Source organism: Phalacrocorax carbo, chromosome 11 (assembly GCF_963921805.1).
Source record: "Phalacrocorax carbo chromosome 11, bPhaCar2.1, whole genome shotgun sequence".
In the NCBI taxonomy this organism is placed as follows: domain Eukaryota; kingdom Metazoa; phylum Chordata; class Aves; order Suliformes; family Phalacrocoracidae; genus Phalacrocorax; species Phalacrocorax carbo.
The window spans coordinates 12,458,757-12,478,487 of NC_087523.1; the positions used below are offsets into that span (position 1 = coordinate 12,458,757).

The window sequence follows — 19,731 nt, forward strand, 5'->3', positions numbered from 1 at the left end:
GCCAGGAGCAAAACTATAGAAGCCCTTCAGCCTGAGCTTGAAGTGCCCCTGCTGAGCAGAAGAAGGGCAAAGAGAGGGTCAGAGTAGCTTGGGGGTGTCAATGGGGACAGAGGTGCCTCGTCAGAACTGTGACAACGTCATTAGCAGCCCAAGCCAGAATAGCAGGGAAGCTGGGGTCAGGGCAGAGGACCGCCACCACCAGCGCTGCAGGGGGAGGCTTGGAGACAGCATCTCCACACAATGCCACTGCCCCCATGTAGCTCATCTGTTTCCCATTCACATAAGCTTCATTTACCTTAAATGCTACAGAGGAAAGAGCTGCAGAGTGACAATACTCATTCAGTCGGCTCCTGCAAAATGCAGCATTTTGCAAAACATGCTCTGCTCTTCCGTAACTCCTTCTAGGAGGTGGGGAGCCCTGAAGTGCAACAGGTTGCGACTGCAGCCCATGAGACCAGGGGGAGAAGTGACCACTCCCCAAAGGGGAGGGCTACAGTCAACTCCGGCTACTGAAATTTCGGCTGGGAAGCCACTTTGTGCAACCAGTGTGAATACCAAAACATGGGCAAGACTACTAGAGAGCTGCAGCCCTGTCAGCCAGTGGGAGAGCAATGGAGCAAGGGGACAGAGCCTGTATGCCACATGAGAAGTCCTAGTATGTTCTGGGGTTTCCCAGGCTCATGTGAACCCATTTTTTGAAATGCTGGCCTAGAATCCATTCTCTGGTATGCTGCTGCAGGAGCACTGTACTTCCCACAGGCCCCAGGGAGATCCTGGCACATTGGCACAGGGACTTTGCGGGCTCTGCTTGAAGAAAACATCACCAAAGGCACTCCAAAAAACCCTGAGTCAGGTACTGAGCAGCAGGCGCACGGCTGAATAGCACTGGGCCTCATATATGCCATACCTTTTTGGGCACTTGCCACGTGTACACCATGCTGCAGCTCTCAGATTTTGCTCAGGAACTGCAGTACTCAGAGGCATAAGCAGAGGGAAACACACTGCACCTTTGTCTGCCATGGTCAGCGCAGGTTGTGCCAGCCAGATCACTGGCCGTGCAGACCCCTTGACTCCCTCAGCCCCCCAGAGCCATGACTGAGATACTTAAGATGGAATAAAGTGCGTATAGTTCAAGTGTATAATTACGTGATGCAGGCAGAGGATGGACAGGGATCAAGGGTTCATCTTCTCTTCTGCTGAAGGCACACAAGGAGACATCAAATGGAAGAGGAAAATCATAGCCCCCAAATCTAAATGTAGTGGTTCTTTATATCACAATTAAACCAGGAAACTCCTTTCTGCAGGATGTTGTGAACACAGTTGCTAGGAGTTCAAGGAGCAGCTGGACCAGCTCACAAAACAACAACAATAATCCATCAGGAGTTACTAGAACATAATATTTTCAGTTGGAAGGTACCTACAATGACCATCTAGTCTGACTGCTTCGGGGCTGAAAGTTAAAGCAAGTTAAGGGCATTGTCCAAATGCCTCAAACACTGACAGGCTTGAGGCATTGGCCACCTCTCTGGGAATCCTGTTCCAGTATCTGACCGCCCTCTTGGTATAGAAATGCTTCCTAATTTCCAGCCTAAACCTCCCGTGATGCAGCTTTGAACCATTCCCATACATCTTGTTACTGGGTACCAGAAAGATCAGCACCTCCCTCTCCACTTCCCCTCCTCAGGAAGTGGTAGAGAGCAATGAGGTCACCCCTCAGCCTCCTTAACATAAAGATAACATAGCAAAATTAAACATAAGGCTGTGGCTTTTACAGGCAAGTCCCTGAGACACAGATTGCTGGAGGCTGGGACAGCACCACAGTGAAGCTCTGCAAGATGCATGGGAGTGAAAGAGAGCCTCAGATTATAGGAAGCATCTGCTATTTGACTGCTATCAGAAATCAGACACTGTTTAGACAAGGCTTTGGGCTCTCCCAGTATAGGAGCGCTTCTGTGCCTGCAGACCGTGAGCCCAGCAAACACTTGCACTAATGTTGGGTTAATTTTAGTAATACCTGCCCTTTCTCCTGCACATAGCTGGGCAACATTTTTTCAGAAAATGACTTATTTGCTTTAAATAAATGCATTTCTAGGCATCCAAAGTGATGCAAAAAATCAGGTCAAATTCTCTGAATAGCTTATGCCACAAAAAAAGCAACAAATGCTCTGAAGGGCTGAGCAAATCACATGGGGAAGGGTTGGAGTCCTTCAGAAACACTTTTTTTTGCTATTTCCAATATGCTTCTATTTCAGGCACTTCCCATATACACCAGGGATATCTGCTTGTGAGCCCAAGAATCACAGACCCAATTTGCTACTGTCACCTGGTGTTACATCCCCCAAGAGCTCCCTCCTCACAGTGCTCCATCCTGCCATGGGAACCTGTTCTCATCCTGCCAGGGCTGGTGCAATTCACAGAAGCTGCTCTGAACATCCATTGGGCTGGAGCAGGACCCCGAACAGGCACAAGACGTGTCTTTCCAGCACTGCCACAGTCCCTGCACTGGCTGCAGACCTCTTCAGCCAGCACTCCAGGGCCCAGAGACCCCATTACTTGACCCACATCCTAAATAGTCTGCACATGGTGTCTCTGCTTCCTGCAGTAGTTGTGAGGCTCAACAAGCTGGCACCTCAGCTCTTGATTTCTACAGGCCCACCTGGGTTTCCTCTCATAATCCCCCTCCCTCCACAAACCACCGGTTGCAGCTGAGCTGAAACAGCTTCCTTTCCCATGTGCCTTGAAGAAAGTGACATTTTCAAGGCAAGAGTTAAGTACCAAGGTATTCTTTCAGTTTTGGAGGAAAGCTCCCTAAAATGGTGACCCTATTCCAGGGAAAGGAGGAGACAGCGTTTCAGGGGCAGGGAGGGGGGCATGCAGTATAAGTTACGCCAAAGAGTGTTTGGATAAATGCTGCAACCCAGATTGTGGTAACAGCAATGCACCAGGTTCTCCCTTTACACTATGGTGTGGCCAAACGACTTCACTCACAGATCCTCCCTTTGAAGAATATTTAGGGGGCTACAGAATCAAAGACCCAACCAAAGCATTGGCTGGAACCAGATGCCAGATGTTGGCCTTTGCCTTTTGTGGCATACCTTTGGGTTCAGGCTGATTTTCACTTTGAAAGGAAGTCAGCACTATAGAGCTATTGCTGATTTTACAGAGCATATCCAAACTTGGACTCTCCCTTTGAAAGCCCAGGGCTTTTCAGCTGGAAATGTCTCCCTACAGCCCCAGTTCAGACTAACTCATATCTAGAGGGGCTAACATCATCCCGGTTTGGTTTTCAGAGAAGACACAAACATTCATAACCATATTTCCAAATAAGCATGTAGATATCTAGCTCTGAGTGAATATCTTGGCTTCCAGAGTATTTTGACTAATGTAGTACACATTTACCCAAATTTCGGGAAGAGAGAGGCACATTGATTCAGACTGAGTAACACACAGCACACTTGTGGGGAACGCATTTGAAATGAATTAAAGATGGGTCCCATCAGACCTGCTTCTGTCCCTCTTCATACCCCCCCAGTAAGGTGTCCTTGCTAGGCCAGCCCTGAGGGCCACTGAACTATCTTCCCTCACAAGGAAAGGGTCTCTTCTCCAGGGCTGAGTTTTGGGGAACAAAGCAGCATTAGCACAACCTGATTGTGTTGAACTCCCATTATTTTGTAGAGTGCATCATGAAGTCTTAGTTTTATTAAAAGTATCTTCTTCAACAAATTCCACTCCACTTTCTTCAGACATTAAATGAATTTTGTTTACAAAGTACTCAACAAGACTTGAAATTTCATTTATGGAAAATGGGCCTTAGACTTCCAAGGCATTTGAAACCATGCTGAAATACAGCAATTTCAAGCACTTGCTTGTCTCCTTCTCACAAGCCTCCAAATCAAAGGTTACCATGACAACAAAGCCCACTCTCGGTCCAGCAGAATGAATTGTTTTTATGTGACATCATTATTAGCCAGGACTCAAAAAAAATTACACAAATGAGATCCCCAGACAGTAGGGCTGCAAAAAGCCCAAACAAGCATCATAAAAATTACACTCTAAACTTAGCAAAGGAAGGAAGTGTCACCCAACCCCCCAACACTAATTCTTTAAAAAAGCATACCAAAAAGGCTGACCTCCTGCCAGTACCCCTGCAGTGCTACAGAAGTAGACCAGCTCTGCCTTGTTACAAGCTGGGCTTGATATCCATGCTGGTAGGTAGCACAGTTACCTCCACTTCCTAGCAGACAGCCACCAGTGGTCCCAGTGGAGATGCTGAGTCCCAGCATGCTCCCAGGAAACTGGTTTACATTATGCTGTCTGCATGGAAACCCCAAAGAGGGAGAGAAGTTTCTGCCTTAAGTGAAACACAACTTCTTGCCACCTTGAGCTCACCATGGCCATTGTATGACGCACCCAGGGCTCCATCCCCGCAGCACCTGGAGCATCCTTACCCCAAGGTAAGGAACTCTGCACATCTCTGCTCCTTACCCAGGACAGCACACCACCATCATGTGATGAAGGACCCCCCACTTCAGGGCTTCCTCTAACCAGGATCACCTGCAGATCAGCTTCTACATCTCTTCTAGGCCAGGGTCCTCAAAAGCAAGATGCTTAGAGATGCTTCCTTTTATAATCATGGTCAGGTGACCCTAATCCTCTACTCCCAATGAGGATGTGAGTGAGGTCCTCCAATCATAGCTGATTGACAGTTCACAATTGAAAATGAGTGTATTCTGGCAGGAGCTGTTCTCTAGAGGAGGGAAAGAGAGTCACTGAGCAATGAGTTGCTATAGATGGTCATTCAAGCATAATAAATTCTTCTTATTAACTCTGTCTCATTATCCTTCATAATTTAAGCTGGGTGTAATAAGGCAGTATAAAGGTAAAGGCTAGCTTTAAGTCAAATTGGGGATTACAGTCTGGCACAGATATTTAAAGATTCACAACAGCAAAGAGAAACTGTAAGAGGAGCCTAAACAGCTTCCCTCAAATGCTGGGAGATGGGCTGATAAGTTATGGTCATTTCCAGCACAAGTCTGGGCTGATGTATAGCTGAGGTCAGACCAGAGACTTACTGCTCCCAGGCTTCTTGAGCAAGTGTAAAACCTGCATGTGCTGAAAAAAATTGTTCATTGACTTTAGAGAAGGTTTTTGTCTGTACTATATACATTTTTATATTTTTTTAATCCAGATCATTGCTTCCTTCCCTTCCTTCCCTTCCTTCCTTCCCTTGAATAAACTCAGCAGTACTATTTTGCCTCCTCCCCCATTCTTCACAAAAGCCCAAGGAGTACCTTTTCCCTTATAAGCAACTTGCGACTCTGCATAGGCGCTAGGAGTCTTTGCTTTCTGATTGCCTCATTAATGAAGCTAGCCCAGACCAGTCCTTCCCAGGCCAGTGCTTGAAGTTTACAGCACCACATCTGAAAGAGAGTTTGTAGGCCTGAAAGCTTGGCTTCTTTTTCCCAGCTGTGCTGTCTGTGTAATGAAAAACTATTGCTTTTTTCTACCAGCCTTGCCTCACTTATATCGTTAGACTATCACAGCTGCAATACTGCCTTTGCTGAAACCACTGCTGTCAATTCCTAGATTGCTATTTACCAGGGATCCCAAAGTGCTTTTATAAAATGCCTAATGCTCAGCTAGCTCCTACATCTCTCCCCTTCTGCAGAAAATAACTCGTTGTTGCTTTTCAGAGACATTTTGTCTCTGCTAGACAAAAGAGTGGCTGTGGGGATGGGGGCGGCACAGCCCTGTTCAGCCCAGGGTCGCTGCCATCCCCAGGCTGGCTGACTCCCCTGTCCCACCTGACTGCCCTATGGCTGTGTCTTCCACACCCCCCACTGCAAAACACCTATCATAGCCCTGGGGTGGGTGTCGGGGAGACCTGAGGTACTCCTCCCCTGGAGCTTTGACCATGGCAGTACAGAGGGTAGATACCTGCTCTGTTGGTAATGCTGCAGGGTTGTCCAAGAACGAGACCCAAGGAGCGCTGTGGTTCCCAAACCAGATGTCTCCCCCTCCCAGGGGTCAGAGCAGGGCTGGAGCAGGCTCTTTCTTCTGCTTCCACTGACCAGGGGGCTCAGGGAGGCATTCCCTGCTGCTGTGGGGTGAAGGAGCTTTGCTGTGCTTGACACCCACACCCACAACTCCAGGTACATCACCCAGTCACCTCCATGGCCCACCACTTGCTGCCTGCTTAGAGGTGGAGGAGAAGAGGACATCTTCATCCCCCATGAAGGACGCTGAGGATCTGCAGAAGGAGTTGAGTGTGTCCATGCTGGGAAGTAGCCCCCCTTGCTGCTCTGGCTGCTGGTAACACAACACCTGTCCGCTGAGTGTGAAAAGGGAAGGTGGTGGGGCCTGGAGGAAAGTCACAGCCACTTTTTCCCACCTCCAATTGCAGTGAATCTGTGCTTGTGGCAGAGAACCCTGGGATCCCCCACGAGGTCCCTGCAGCCCACAGCCTGCCAACGTGTGAAAGTGTAAAGGAGAATGAATCCCAACAAGCCACAAATCTGCCAAGCAAAGGTGCTCTCCGTGGAGTGGGGTGACCGCGAATTCTCAAACCATGTTCCTGATGACAAGCTGCTGGTGGATGGGTTTTTTCAGGAGGAACTGGGCTTTGCAGAGAAAAGCACTGTTTGCTTACAGGGCAGTCAGCATGGAAGTGGTCCTAGGAAAAGCCCTGCAAATGGGAGTTGTGGAGTCTTGGACCTACTCATCTTGCAGGGTGAAGGAACAAAAGAACAGTGTTCCTTCCACAGAGGGAACCCTACCTTGATAGTGGGTTTCTGATCACACCACCCAAATGCATAAAGGCTAGCTTAGGGCTGGTTTTGGGGCACTCATTAGGAGGTGGTTTGCAGAAGACGTTTCTGGAACAGCCACCCTTTGAAGGCAGAAGATGACTACTGCGCCCCAGGGGACCCTTTCCTTCACAGGGCTGTGGGGCTGAGCCGTCCCCACAAGCCATGCTACAGCCTGGCACAGGGGACACATTTATCTGCTCCTCCAACACCTGGCACCTCAGCAGCCACACGTCAGTGGTTCCCTCCCCGAGCACTGCTGTAGTATAAGCAGCTAATAATAAAACCCGGTTATTGCGTTCCTAAGACACTTGTCAGCCTGAGCACTAGGTGTTGGGGTAATAAATACTTGCTCAGCTATGTCTCTTCTCTGCCAGTTCTCCTGTCTCTGCCTGTTTTCATTAGTATTTCTTTTCTGTGGACACTGCAATTACACTCTGTTCCTCTTCAGGGCCCTTGTTCCAGGTTCAAATAGAGAAGTGATAGTGCAGGGAAGCTTTTCACATCACTGTTTGTTTTTGTCTTTGAGTCAGGAAGATCTTTTCAGGCTGGGAACAACCCTGTGCAGTTTTGATTAAGGAAGGACTAGGGCAGGGAGGGTGGCAGGGAAAGGGTCGAAAACTTCAGGTTTCAGCTTTTATGGTTTAAAACAGTGGTGGGGTCCTTCCTTGCCTGCTCTTGCTGAGGGCACAAGCTCTCCTCCTTCCTCAGGAAGACATAAGTATGCAGCCTGTACTGCTAAGACCGATGGTAACTATCCATCTGCCACAGCAGCTGTGAGCCCCAGTGCTCCCAAGCCTCTTCTGTCATCTGAGTCTCTGAGCAAGAAGGAGGATTCAGCTGAAAGCAGCAAATTCAAATGTGTAACTTTTTTGTTCAGGGTTGCAATATATTTGGAGATATTGTCCCACCAGCAAGTCCCTAGTGAGGCATCCAGATGGTGCTCAGGGAATCCAGGGAAAGGCGGAGGGTGTTTCATTTCTTCTTCAGGCACAGAAAACAACTGACGATGTCACTGGAGTTATTTGCTTCTCACGCTCTTTCCCAGTGGTAATGGGGGGGGGGGGAAGTCCTCATTGAATACATGGGATTTGGGTAAACCATCAATAATTTTAAATAAAAAGTAGCCAAAAATGCAGAAAAATCAATCACAGGAGAATATAGGATGTTTCAAACTTAGCGCAATAGAAAGAACGTCAGCATTTCTTGCAGGTGATTTTGCTTCTGCATTTGAAGAGATGTACTTCATTTCGGATCTTCCTATGCAGTGAGAAAAATCCTTCTTTCTATTAGTTGCTAAATAGAAAGTTGCTAAATTTTGCATCCAAGGAGGTGCAATGAAGTGTCCAAATGAATCCCCTACACATTGAAGTTCCTTGCCAGCAGACCACACAGTCACCTGGACACATCACACTGTCCAAGTGACGTGGCATGGCCAGATATGTGTTACTAAATCTCCAAAACCAGGGAACCACAATCAAAACGCCCTGCAGCAAAAGCCTCTGGACGATGGTAAATCCCAAGTCATGCCTGGAAGCTCTTTGGGTGAACCGAAGTGACAGTGGAGGTTGTTGTAACAGCTGAACAGCACAGCAGGGTGGGTTGAACTGCCCACAGCCTTTCCTTGGCACATATACAATTTACCACATGGCCAAAGACATTTGGGTTAAGGGCTTCCACGTCCTTCTTCCCACCAGGGTCTCTTCAAGGCATGATTCAGCTGGAGAAGTGTATGTGGTGGGTTGAATAAACCAGTATCTTGGCCAAGGCTTCTTAAGGTTGCCCCTAGAGCAGCAGAAAGCTCAATTCATGTTATACATAGAGAAATGCCAAAGAGCTCTACTGGAAAAGCAAAGTCTAGCCATGGGTCACACGCTGCAGGGAAAGAGCACACCTCAGGGTCTCCTTCTTGTCCACCCATCTCACCACCACTCTCCCATCTTTGAGTTGGTTCCCAAGCTGCCCAGCCAATCTGCCTTGAAGATACCTTGTGCCCTCTACTCCCCTGCCATTGGAAGGGAAAGCATTTTAAACACGACGTGATGGGAACCATGGAATATTTTCAAGCTCTTTTATTTTTGCCCAGAATATTTCTTTTTTTGTGGGTAGCTTGTCTGCTCGTTACTGGGCCAAACTCCCCAGATATTCAGGTAACCTGAAGCCCAGAGGACTGGCTCCCCGGGCTCCCCGTCCTTCTGGACATCAACATCATTTGGTTTTGAGAAACAGATCATGGAAAGAACAATGACACAGGGTTGGTTTTTTTAAAATATGAATTTTTATTTGTTTTGATTGGAGTTCGAGAGAGTGGGTAGAGTGGATAAGCGAAGTGATTTAATTCAGTGAAGAGGTCTAGTCTCGCCTTGTGTGTTAGATCAGGAGTTTAGTAAGTGATCAGGAGAGTCCTCCTCCTTCACTCAGCTTGCTGATCTTATTCATGTAGTTCTTGTTTCAGATGTTTTCTAATCTCTCTTCAGAACTTCACTGTAATTTTTGAGACATTTTTCTGTTGCTTTAACTTACTGAAAAAGCTAAAAGCTGAAAAAAATTGCAGGACTCAAAATCCTGCCAATTAGAATGGGCATTTTTTTTTCTGGCAAAGGTTGAAAAATACGATTCAAAAATACAAACAGGCATTGAACATTGCACTAAAAAGCATTTGAAACACAAATCTCAGAAAGAGAAAGGAAGAGAGAGAGAGAAATAGAGAGAAGAAAGATCACAGTTTCCGTGAGAAATCCCTTAAGAAAGTGGCTACTAGCTAGTCAATAGAGAAAATAAAGTCAACAAAAAAATTTAAAAATGCATTTTTTTCCCTAGTTGTTAATTATTTACAGCTGTAATAACAGGATTGTCATGCATTATACTGCTGCCAGCTAGATTCTTTCTCATAGTGGAGTAAAGAGAGTCTCACAAGATGGAAAACAAAGCAGAATATGTACCGGGGCACAGATTGAACCTCAGGCAGTGAAAATGAGAGTATCCTCTGGCAATTTGTTGCGGTGTGCTCTTTCCCATGATGGGCTGCCCTAGTGTGAAGCTAATGCAACTTTCCCTACCCTGGGCACCAGGGCAGTAGATAAAGAAGCAGCAGGTGTCCTCACCATCAGATGGGACATTCGCCTGCGGCTATCCCCAAGTCACTGGGCAGTGAAAATCTAGTTGATGAAAGGATACTTGTGGCCACCTGACTAGATTTGGTGGGCTGAGAAATTCCCTCATGACAATGGAGAGGAGCCCTTCAACTCTAAATACAGCCTTGAAAAGGCAATGACTCAGGTTTCCCAACTCTGCCCCTACTTTTTTGTGGTTGCAAAAATCAAATTGTTCGATGTATGATTGCCATTATGTTTGCTGGGTTCCCTGCAAAAGCAAAAAGTCAGGAAAAATCGACAGACTTTTCAGGGGAAACAGAGTGCTGCTAGCAGTGTAACATGAGCCAATGGACTTATCAAGTTGACAGGACCTTCAAGCAGCAGTAAAGAGAAGAGCAAAGAGCTTTCAAAGACTGGGAGCATCCTGGCTCATGTAGAAAACCTGGGACCAGGCTTTCCTCTCTAGGCAGATGGGACCATTAAAGCTCTGTACAGAATAGATCTGCACTGGTGGGGACTGTGACAGTGAGGAATAGGAAAGAGTAGCTAGAACATCGTATTTTGTCCTAGAGCTTCATGAGCAAAAACCAGCATAACCCTGCTTGTGGTGAAGGATGAGAGGTCAGACATTAGGACTAATCCAAGCCTAAGGCTCTCTGCTGTTTAAAGCAGCTCAGATTCCTGTGGTTTGAGGCAGGCATAGATCCAGAAAGAGAATTGGTTTTGTTTGCTTATGGGTGGTGACATCCTTCATTCTTATAGCTGGGACACCACAAGGTACATGCAGCAGTCACCGCTGACCCCAAGAGCCTTTCTCCAGCAGCAGAGGAGGGAATATAGGAGCCATGAGCACAGTTGCAGGGTGACTGCCTAAACATTCCTCCTAAGACAGGGCAAGATGAAGGGGTGACATTAAGGGAGCTGACGCTCTGTCTGTAGTACCATTGCTAGGAGTTGCACACTGCTCACTTACCATGGTGCCACTGCTCATGGCCCACCCAGCATCTGACTTTGGTCCTGCTCGTGCTGAGGTGGATCAGGTTTGGGTCCAGGACACAGTGGCAGCAAAGGCCTATGCTTTTGCTGACCCCTTCCATAATTTGCAGAGTCACCTATCAAAACATCCCACCTAGATGAGCAACAAGCAGTGACCAAGTGCCAGTGCTTCCCTTTGCTTTGCAGAAGAGCTTAAGCTGAAGTGCAGCCCTTACCTGTGCTGTTCCTCTGGCCAATGGATCCCACCAAGTTTTGTGCTCCCTCCTGAAGCAGGCTTAGGATGGAGGCCTCGCCCCCCTTTGCAATGCTCAGCTACGCATTCCCTGGCTGTGCTACGGCGTGAGGACTGATTGCTTATGGCATTCAGCTGTTGAAAAGCCATGCTGCCTTCCTGGGAAGATCCTAGTGTCTGGGGGAGGTTAAGAGCTGTGTTAGAGAAGTTGTGACATCTGGGACTAGGTTTTCCTGAAAGGTACTGAGTAGGGCTGGCAGAGGTGACCTTGGTCTGGGCAGCAAGCCTGCACTGAGACCCCAGTGTGGAGAGAGGCTCTTCTCCCTTGCTCCCTTTGTTCCCTGACCTCCCAAAGCCATCTGAGGACCAGTGGAAGGGAAGTACCACCTTCCAGAAGATTTAGCAAAGAGAACGAGCAGGAAGTAAAATAATTGAAAGTGGCCATTTTCTCTTTCAAAGAGAAAGAGGTTTGACTTTTAGATATAAAAAGTTTGTGAGCATAAATATAGATATGCGCACTCACATATATATGTAAAAACCTTTGGCTGACTGAACAATAACAAGGTCAAACAGTAAATATTTATACCTGGAAGCCATCAATCTCATCTGTGTTGTGGCCTCTTGCCAAAAATGCCTTCAGGAGTAGTTTAGCTTGATATGAAGAGATGATTGGTGAATTGTTTGTTTTTTTTCTCTGTACTTTGACATTAATAGGCCATTTATATTTTCATGAATGTGTCCCTTGCCCTTGCTGAGCCCTCCCCACCTCCAACAGCCACCAAGGAGGCAGTCTACAAAAACCATACAGATATTTGATTGGGTGGGTTAAAGTGTGGCCCCAGAGAGGCATACAATGTGGGGAAGAGGGCCTGGAGCAAGGGCTGGCCTGATGCTGCGTGCTGAAATGGTCCAGTCCCATGGTCCCATGCTGGCTCTCCAGCACCCCCAGGACCAGGCACATGGAAGTGGGGCAACAGCATGTCCCTGCCAAACTGTTCCCCAAGTGAGCCATGGGGAGCTACCTGGTCCTCTCCTGCTCATGGCATGCCCTGGGATAGCGCGGTACCTGTCCTCAATAGCCACTCACCTTTGTCTGTGAGCCTTCCTTTAACAACAGTGTGTTTAACTGCTCTGTTCTTCTAGCAGCTGCAAAGAACACTTCAAAGAGGCGATTTCTACAGCACCCTTTGGCAGAGGTATCAGGACCAGGTTTCTGAACGTCTCAGAGAGGTTCTCAGCAGAACAGAGAGTCTTCCTGTGCGAGGTGATCTGGAGCAAGAGAAACCCCTTCCTGCTATGTGATGCAGCCCTATAATCCTCCCCAAGGGATGGCAGAAAGGAATCCAAGATATGGACAGGAAAAATCAAGGCAGCAGATGAGAAATGAATGCACCTTGTGTCCATACGACAGGGTTGTAGTAACAGACCGGTCATAATCTTGTTTGCATGCATGGCTTGTGTCTGGGAACAGCAAACATGGGATCTGTTTGCACAGGGGATGTCCTGCAGCAAATGAACTAGGACCCTGCCAGTGCCACCGAGCTGGTGGGGATCAGGATGGCGGTGAGCTGTGTTTGCCACAGCACTTGTCTGTAAAACCTAGGGAGTGGCAAAGCCAGCTTTGCTTATGTTGAGCTCGGTGTACAGAGGAGAACCGGGAAGCTCTGTCTCGGGTGTCACAGTCTTGCTTGGTGATGTTCAAGAAACTTTTGAGACATCGTATGGGGGTAACTCCATCAGCCCTGTAGAAGAATGGGTGGCACCAAGGGACCACTTCTCCCCCATCCCTCTCATGTCACCCCGTGGAAACATCACAGTGCTAATACAGCACTTGCAGCCACCACACGCTTCCTTCCCTGCCCGGTTGGAGAACCTCAGCCAAACTGTCCCCCACCTCCCTGGGGTGCAGAGCTCCCAAAAGCTGCACTGCTTTTGCCCATGTGTGGTTTCAGAGGGGGGAAGAAGCAAGCTGCCAGTGCTAAAATGTCCCTCTGACATCTTCAGGAGAAATGCGGCTGTAGGCTTGGACTGCATTTTGTGTGTTGCAGTGGTGCAAGTGGCAAAACAGGAGCATGGACTGAACAGATCATTTTTATTATCCTTGAAGACTTCTAATTCCTGCCTGGAAGACTCTCATCAAGTCAGGGAGGCTTTGGGCCTTGCCAGAAGAAAATAAATATTGCAGTATTGAGGTTCACAGAGAACTGGAGTGACCACTCTCTGTACAGTTTGGATTAGACTATCAATGGCCATGTACAGATCTATTCATATACAGGATCAATTATAAAAAGGGAGCCCTTAGATACTATCACAGCAAGCAGTAAACCCCAGTAACTGATGCTAGGTTAGCTCTGGCTTGGCGTGCCCTTAGAAGAAGCCCCCATCAGCAGCCTCCTGTTAGTCGGGAAGGAAATGTCCCAATTTGAGCCACTGGCAGATTTAAAAAAAAAAACAACACATTATCTTCTCTGTCATGTCTGCTGGCAGGAGATGTTAAACCACTTATTTATAACTATCTTCCCAAAATGCTTCCCTGCTTGGAAACCAAACTACAAATCCTGTTTGGTTTGTTTTTAACCAAAGGATGCAGGTATTTCTGCTTCCAGCTGGCAAAAAGACTCAAAGCCAGTGCCAGGCTTTGGTGGGAATAGACTTGGCTTTCAAGGCGTGCTAACACAGATCCAGGAAGGCAGCCTTTTATCAGGCAGAGAGCAAAGTTTTTGGAGTCAGGAAGAGCAAAGATAATCCGGCAGACGGGTGTCACCAGCAAGCCAGATTGGTGGGCTGTGTCCTGGGGAAGGACAAGAGTCTCGGTGTCGCAGGGACGGAAGGACTGGGGGAAGAGACAGGCAGGAGATTCACTCTGACAGTTCAGCAAGACATCGGATCACCCGCAGGAAGGGAAGAGGCTCAGATGCTGCCCTGATGCTGTGCCCAGCGCTCCAGAGAGGCTCAGGCCTGGCACCTTGAGCATCACCCTGCCACACTGAGCATGTGAGGCCCAGGGTGGGCAGCAGAGGCAGCGCCTGCAGGTGCTCGGGCCGCTGAGAAGCCAATGGTAAGACCTGACAATTTATGGTGAGCTCTGTGAAGCAGGCACGAGCAGACACAGGAACATGTAGTGAGGCAATGTGTGGTAGGACAGGGCCCTCAGGGTAGAGGGGATTTTGGGGAATGCCCAGGCTAGCAGAGGAGACCACCTCTGTGCTGGGGCCAGCTCTAGTCAGCTACGTCACTGAATCCCATATTTAAACTTGCCTTTAATGTAATTCAGGGGAGATCATGCTTGACCAATATGATAGCCTTCTATGATGGCATGAGTGGCTGGATAGATGAAGCTTCAGCAAGGCTTTGGACACTGTGTCCCGTAACATCCTCATAGGTAAGCTTAGGAAGTGTGGTTTAGATGAGTAGATAGTTAAGTGGATTGAGAACTGGCTCAACCATAGAACTCAGAGAGTTGTGATCAACGGCACAGAGTCTGGTTGGAGGCCTGTCACTAGCGGTGCTCCCCAGGGGTCTGGGCTGGGTCCAGTCCTGTTGAACATAGTCATCAATGACCTGGGCAAGGGCACAGAGTGTAACCTCAGTGAGTTTGCTGACGATACAAAGCTGGGAGGAGTGGCTGATACACCAGAAGGCTGTGCTGCCATCCAGCAAGACCTGGACAGGCTGGAGAGCTGGGCCCAGGGGAACCTGATGAAATTCAACAAAAGCAAGTGCAAGGTCCCGCACCTGGGGACGAACAACCCCCTGCACCAGGACAGGCTGGGGGCTGACCTGCTGGAAAGCAGCTCTGCTAAGAAGGACCAGGGAGTGCTGATGGGCAGCAGGTGACCCTGAGCCAGCACTGTGCCCTTGTGGTTAAGAAGGTGTCCTGGGGTGCATTAAAAGGAGTGTGGCAGCAGGTCGAGAGAGGTTATCCTCCCCATCTACTCTGCCCTAGTAAGGCCAGATCTGGAGTACTGTGTCTAGTTTTGGGCTCCCCAGTTCAAGAAAGACAGGGAACTGCTTGAGCAAGTCCAGCGGAGAGCTACGAAGATGATCAGGGGGCTGGAGCACCTCTCTTATGAGGAAAGGCTGAGGGACCTGGGATTGTTCAGCCTGGAGAAGAGAAGAATGAGGGGGGATCTCATCAATACTTACAAATATCTAAAGGGTGGGTTGCAAGAGGATGGGGCCATACTTCTTTGAGTGGTGCCCAATGAGAGGACAAGGGACAATGGGCAAAAACTGGAACAGAGGAAGTTCCACCTGAATATGAAGAAAAACTCCTTTCCTGTGCGGGTGCCAGAGCAGTGGAACAGGCTGCCCAGGGAGGCTGTGGAGCCTGCTTCTCTGGAGATATTCAAACACCACCTTGACACGGTCCTGTGCCCCCTGCTTTGGGTGTGCCTGCTCAAGCAGGGGGATTAGACAAGATGATCTCCAGAGGTCCCTTCCAACTCCTACCATTCTGTGAGTCTGTGTAATTCTGTTAGTAAACAAAATATACTTGTTGTTACCATTTTATTGTGTTTGTTTTGCTTTTTACAGGGTTTCTATTCCATTCACTTAGGCCTGAGTATTATAGTGACATGAATGTTTTATGAGATACACTTCATCTAGCTTATTTAAGAAAATGACATCCAAGTAGTTTCCAAAACAAACAGCCTCACAACCAGTTAGCATAGCACTTTTCTCTGGAAAGCCTGGGGAGCAGAAGGGCAGCAGTAATGGCACTCGCTGCTGGAGGGGACAGTGCTGGTGTGGAGGAAGAATAGGGGACCTTGGTGGTGAGGGGTGCAGTGGGGCAGTGCTGGGGCAGCCGGGTTGTTGGTGTGGGGTGGCTGCAGCAGCAGCAGCCAGCTAGTGCCAGGAGGAACCGGGTGCCCCAGGTGCAAAACCAGCCAGGATGTTCCCCCTTCCTGGCAGAAGGGCTAAGGATGGTGTCCCCTCCCTCTGCTTCTCCAACCTGATGCTGGGTGCAAAGGGGGAGACCTCCCAGGCTTTCCCCTCCTTGCCACCCAGCGGGGAGCCCTCTGGGATGAAAGGCACTGTAGAAATGTCATGGGTGGTTTGGGTGCAGATGCTGGGAGGGAGGATGGGGAGAGAGCTGGTTTCCTTAGCATCAGCTTGGGGCAGGGGAGCATTGCTATCTCATGCTTGATGCTGCGCGCTGGTGTGGATGCGCTCGTGGACTGAACGCAGTGGGGGCTGAGCTAAATGTCTCCCAGTGCCTCTCCTCACTGCAGCTGTAGGCAGAGGGAGCAACTGCACTGCTGTTGAGCCAGCAAGATTGGTAAGGGACAGGCAAGACACGCACCAATGCCACCCACACTGCAGGACAAAGTGCCCACGTCTTCTCCGCTCTGTCCTGGTGTCCCCATGGATATTCCAGGTGGGGCAAATCCTGTGCTTTGTGCTCAGCCTAGCTCCTGCATGGGCAGGAGGAAACTGAACTCAGCACAGTGGCTCAAAGCAATGCTGAAGACATCACCTGGGGGTGCTGGGGCCTTGGCCTGGCTGCATGCACTGGAAATGTGCTGCAGGCAGCTCGGGGGGGCAGCTGGAGGGTCAAAGGGAGGCCCAGAAAAGAGTAGGTGCATCTGGCTCCCTGGGAGCAGGGCTGCTGGCAGGATCAGTGCTGCCCATGGGCTGGGGATAGGAACTCACCAGGCACAGGATGCCCGTCCTGTGGCAGGACAGTGTGTCCATGGCTCCAGGCACCAGGGAGAGGGGACAGATGGCTTGGACGCCACCATCTTGTGCTGCTGCTTGGAATGGGACAACCACTGATTTGGGCCCTTGACTGGTGGCTAGGAAGGGAGAAAAAGCCTCTCTCCAAGGCACTGGAGGAGTTTCCTTGGAAGAGTGTGTAGGTGTTAGAGTTGGGTCTTATCCTAATGGCTCTGTGGGATGGCACATGGCTCACATGGCTCTCTGGGACAGCGGTATCACCCTTCTGCTTTAAAAAGCACCTTCTGCTGTTCTCCCATGGTGCTGAGGATGCTTAGCTGCATCTGCTCACCAAGGGCAGGGAGGTACCTGGGGACTGACTGTCCCCTGACTCACTCCCACAGGTGGCAGAGTGGTCCCTGGTGTGTCCCATGGGAAACAGCCTGCACCTGACCTGGCCTGAACCAACACCACTGCTGCTCTGGTGAGCCAGAGCAGAGATGCGCCATGACCTGAGCTTCCCTGGGCTGTGCTTCTTCCCGTCACTGTGGCTTACCTGAGAGGTAGGGGCTTCTCTGCCTAAGTCCACCTGTGAGCAGTGAGATACTACTGATGGCTGCTGAGTAGCCAAAGGAAGATGAATGGGGAGCTGGAAGAAAGGGCTGGGACAGAGAGGAGATGCCAAGAAGGATAAGTTGATAGGGCCAAGATAAAGTGATAAAGCACCCATCTGAGCATGAACTATATGGCTTCCAGTCCTGATGCTGAATGTATGTGGCCTCACAGCTACTATCTCCTCCAAGGCATTATAAAGCTCCTGTCTTGACTTCTTGACTGACCCTGAGAAAAATTATTTCTCTGGTAGGAACCACCCCAACTTCTAACATGAATTGCCGAAGAATGCAGGATGGCAGACAGACAAGACCTCTTCTTGTCTGGGGAGAGACAGAGAGGAAATTAACAGCTGGGTTTGCTGAAGACAGAGAGGAAGAAGCCCTGTAGGTACCTACAAGATGCTGCCACCCTGTTCTACCCCTGCAATGGCTCCATTGACCACAGCAGTGATGGGTTTGCCCCCAGCAGACATTGGGCTACAAGCTGGCCCATGCCGCACTGCTCCCTCAACAGACCCCCTCACCTGCATCCACAGCCTGGGGAGTACCACCTAGCACAAAGCACCAGGCACTGAAAAACAGCCTGATTAACTGACTGACTCCAGAGGCCTCCACATCCTTGAGCCCAGGCCACCAGGAGCTTCCACCATGCTAGGGCAGTCCATCGCAGAAGAGGAGGAGGGGGGTGGACCACAGCAGCAGCCCCCAGCAGAATGAAGCGTGGAATGGCAGTGGCATGCAGACCATGGGAATGGTAGGAGGTGGCAGAGGAGAGATGGAAGCACAGGGTGACTTGGACAGATGGGTGACACCAGACTCACAATGTTAGAGGCACAACTTGTTATGATCCTTTTTTTTTCCTTTCATCGTCAGAGACAAGTAAAACAAAACTAAAGTATATGGGATTAAATTAAAATCACAGTTTTGTTTACGTTATAAAAGAATGATCTAATAGTAATAATAGTAATATCAAATGAACAATAATAGTTAAACAAAACAGGAAAGAAGAAAGCCCTGGAGAATTCCTGCCTGGATGGTGTTCACTGATGGAAGGTTTGTGTGACCAATTTTATTGTTTGGGGATCATTCCCTTGATAGCTGACTCCCGGTTTACATATGTAGCCCAGTAGACTAAGTTGAAAATGGCAAAGAGGACTGGAAAGACGATGCGGGACATCTTGTCTACCTTACTGACGCTGTTGTATGTCTTCTTGCTCTCTGGGAGCTTCTCCTCTATGCGGGGCATCTTGTGGGGTACGTTGGTGGCAGTAGCAGTGGCAGCAGCACTCTTGGAGATGGTGGGCAGGCCAGGGTCCTTGGCAATGTTGAGGGCATATGTGGTGCCAACAATGTTGTAGGTGTTGTTGGTTTTCTTCGCTAGTGCCACTGGCTCTTTTTTCTAAGGAAGGTGGAAGGAAAAAACATAATAGAGATGAAGTGACTGTAGAATTGCATGGAGAACGTTTTGTCCTCTGAGTTTACCTGCTTGCTTGGGTGAGAAGATGGAAAAAGGTGCGAGGAGCAAAAGACCAACAAGGTGGCATTGTGGAAGGGAAGGAAGATGTGGTGAGAAGATGGCCAGAACTCATGACATCTGCCACTTGAGGACTGCTGGAGCGTAAGGACGTGCTGGTCTAGGATGGATCAGTTACTTTGTGTAAGTCTGACATGCAGCACGTAGCACAAAGAGGTCTTGACCTGGCAGCTAGGTCCTGCTGCAAGTCAAATAATTGAAGCCACATACCTGGGTTTGTAGCCTCCTTGCAGCCCCTTATTTCAGAGTAGTGGTATAAAAAGCTGTGTGCAGCTGCATTCGAGCACTAACTGCCCCAAATGGGTGACTCCTTGATTGGCTGAGTGCTGCCAGGTCTATGTTGTGCATTGCCAGGTCAGTATAAGTGAATGTGGGCTCAAACTATACAGACTGCTTGTCTTCTCTCTCAACTGGGCAGTGTTATCTGTTCCATGTAAGGTTCAACCAGGAAGATATGGTGCAGGAATGTAGTCCTCAGAAAAGAATGACACCCTGTGTGGTCACCGTGGGGGAAGAACTGGGTTTTCTGTTTTGCTGGCCTGTTTCCTGGGTCAGGTGAGAGGAGGAGACATCACAGAGGATTATAGTTCTATTTTATTTTTGGAACAGAAAGCCAGTGGCTTTAAGAATGTGGGTGACAGCATTGCAGTATTTTTGTACCATATTACAAGGCCATATCATACGCTGCCTCAGTGCCCGGAATACCTCACAATTTAACATAATGATGTCCAAAATATCTCTGGGACCCCTTAGAGTACCTCATGACCTACTCAGGTAAGATACAGAACAGATGGAA

At 48.9% G+C, this 19,731-nt stretch overlaps 1 protein-coding gene across 2 annotated transcripts in view; it reads right to left on the reverse strand.

The window, feature by feature from the left end:
• Positions 1-9,061: 9,061 nt before the first annotated feature.
• GABRA3 (gamma-aminobutyric acid type A receptor subunit alpha3) overlaps positions 9,062-19,731 on the reverse strand; it is an 81,135-nt gene continuing 70,465 nt past the window's right edge. The window contains exons 10-11 of one of the 2 annotated variants that reach the window (XM_064463167.1): positions 18,588-18,800; positions 9,062-9,290 (exon numbers count right to left, since the gene is read on the reverse strand). In XM_064463167.1, the coding sequence (XP_064319237.1) occupies positions 9,288-9,290; positions 18,588-18,800 (216 nt within the window). In that variant the 3' untranslated portion in view covers positions 9,062-9,287. Of the gene's footprint in view, positions 18,801-19,731 lie in introns of both variants that reach the window. The other variant, XM_064463166.1, reaches the window with a different exon arrangement.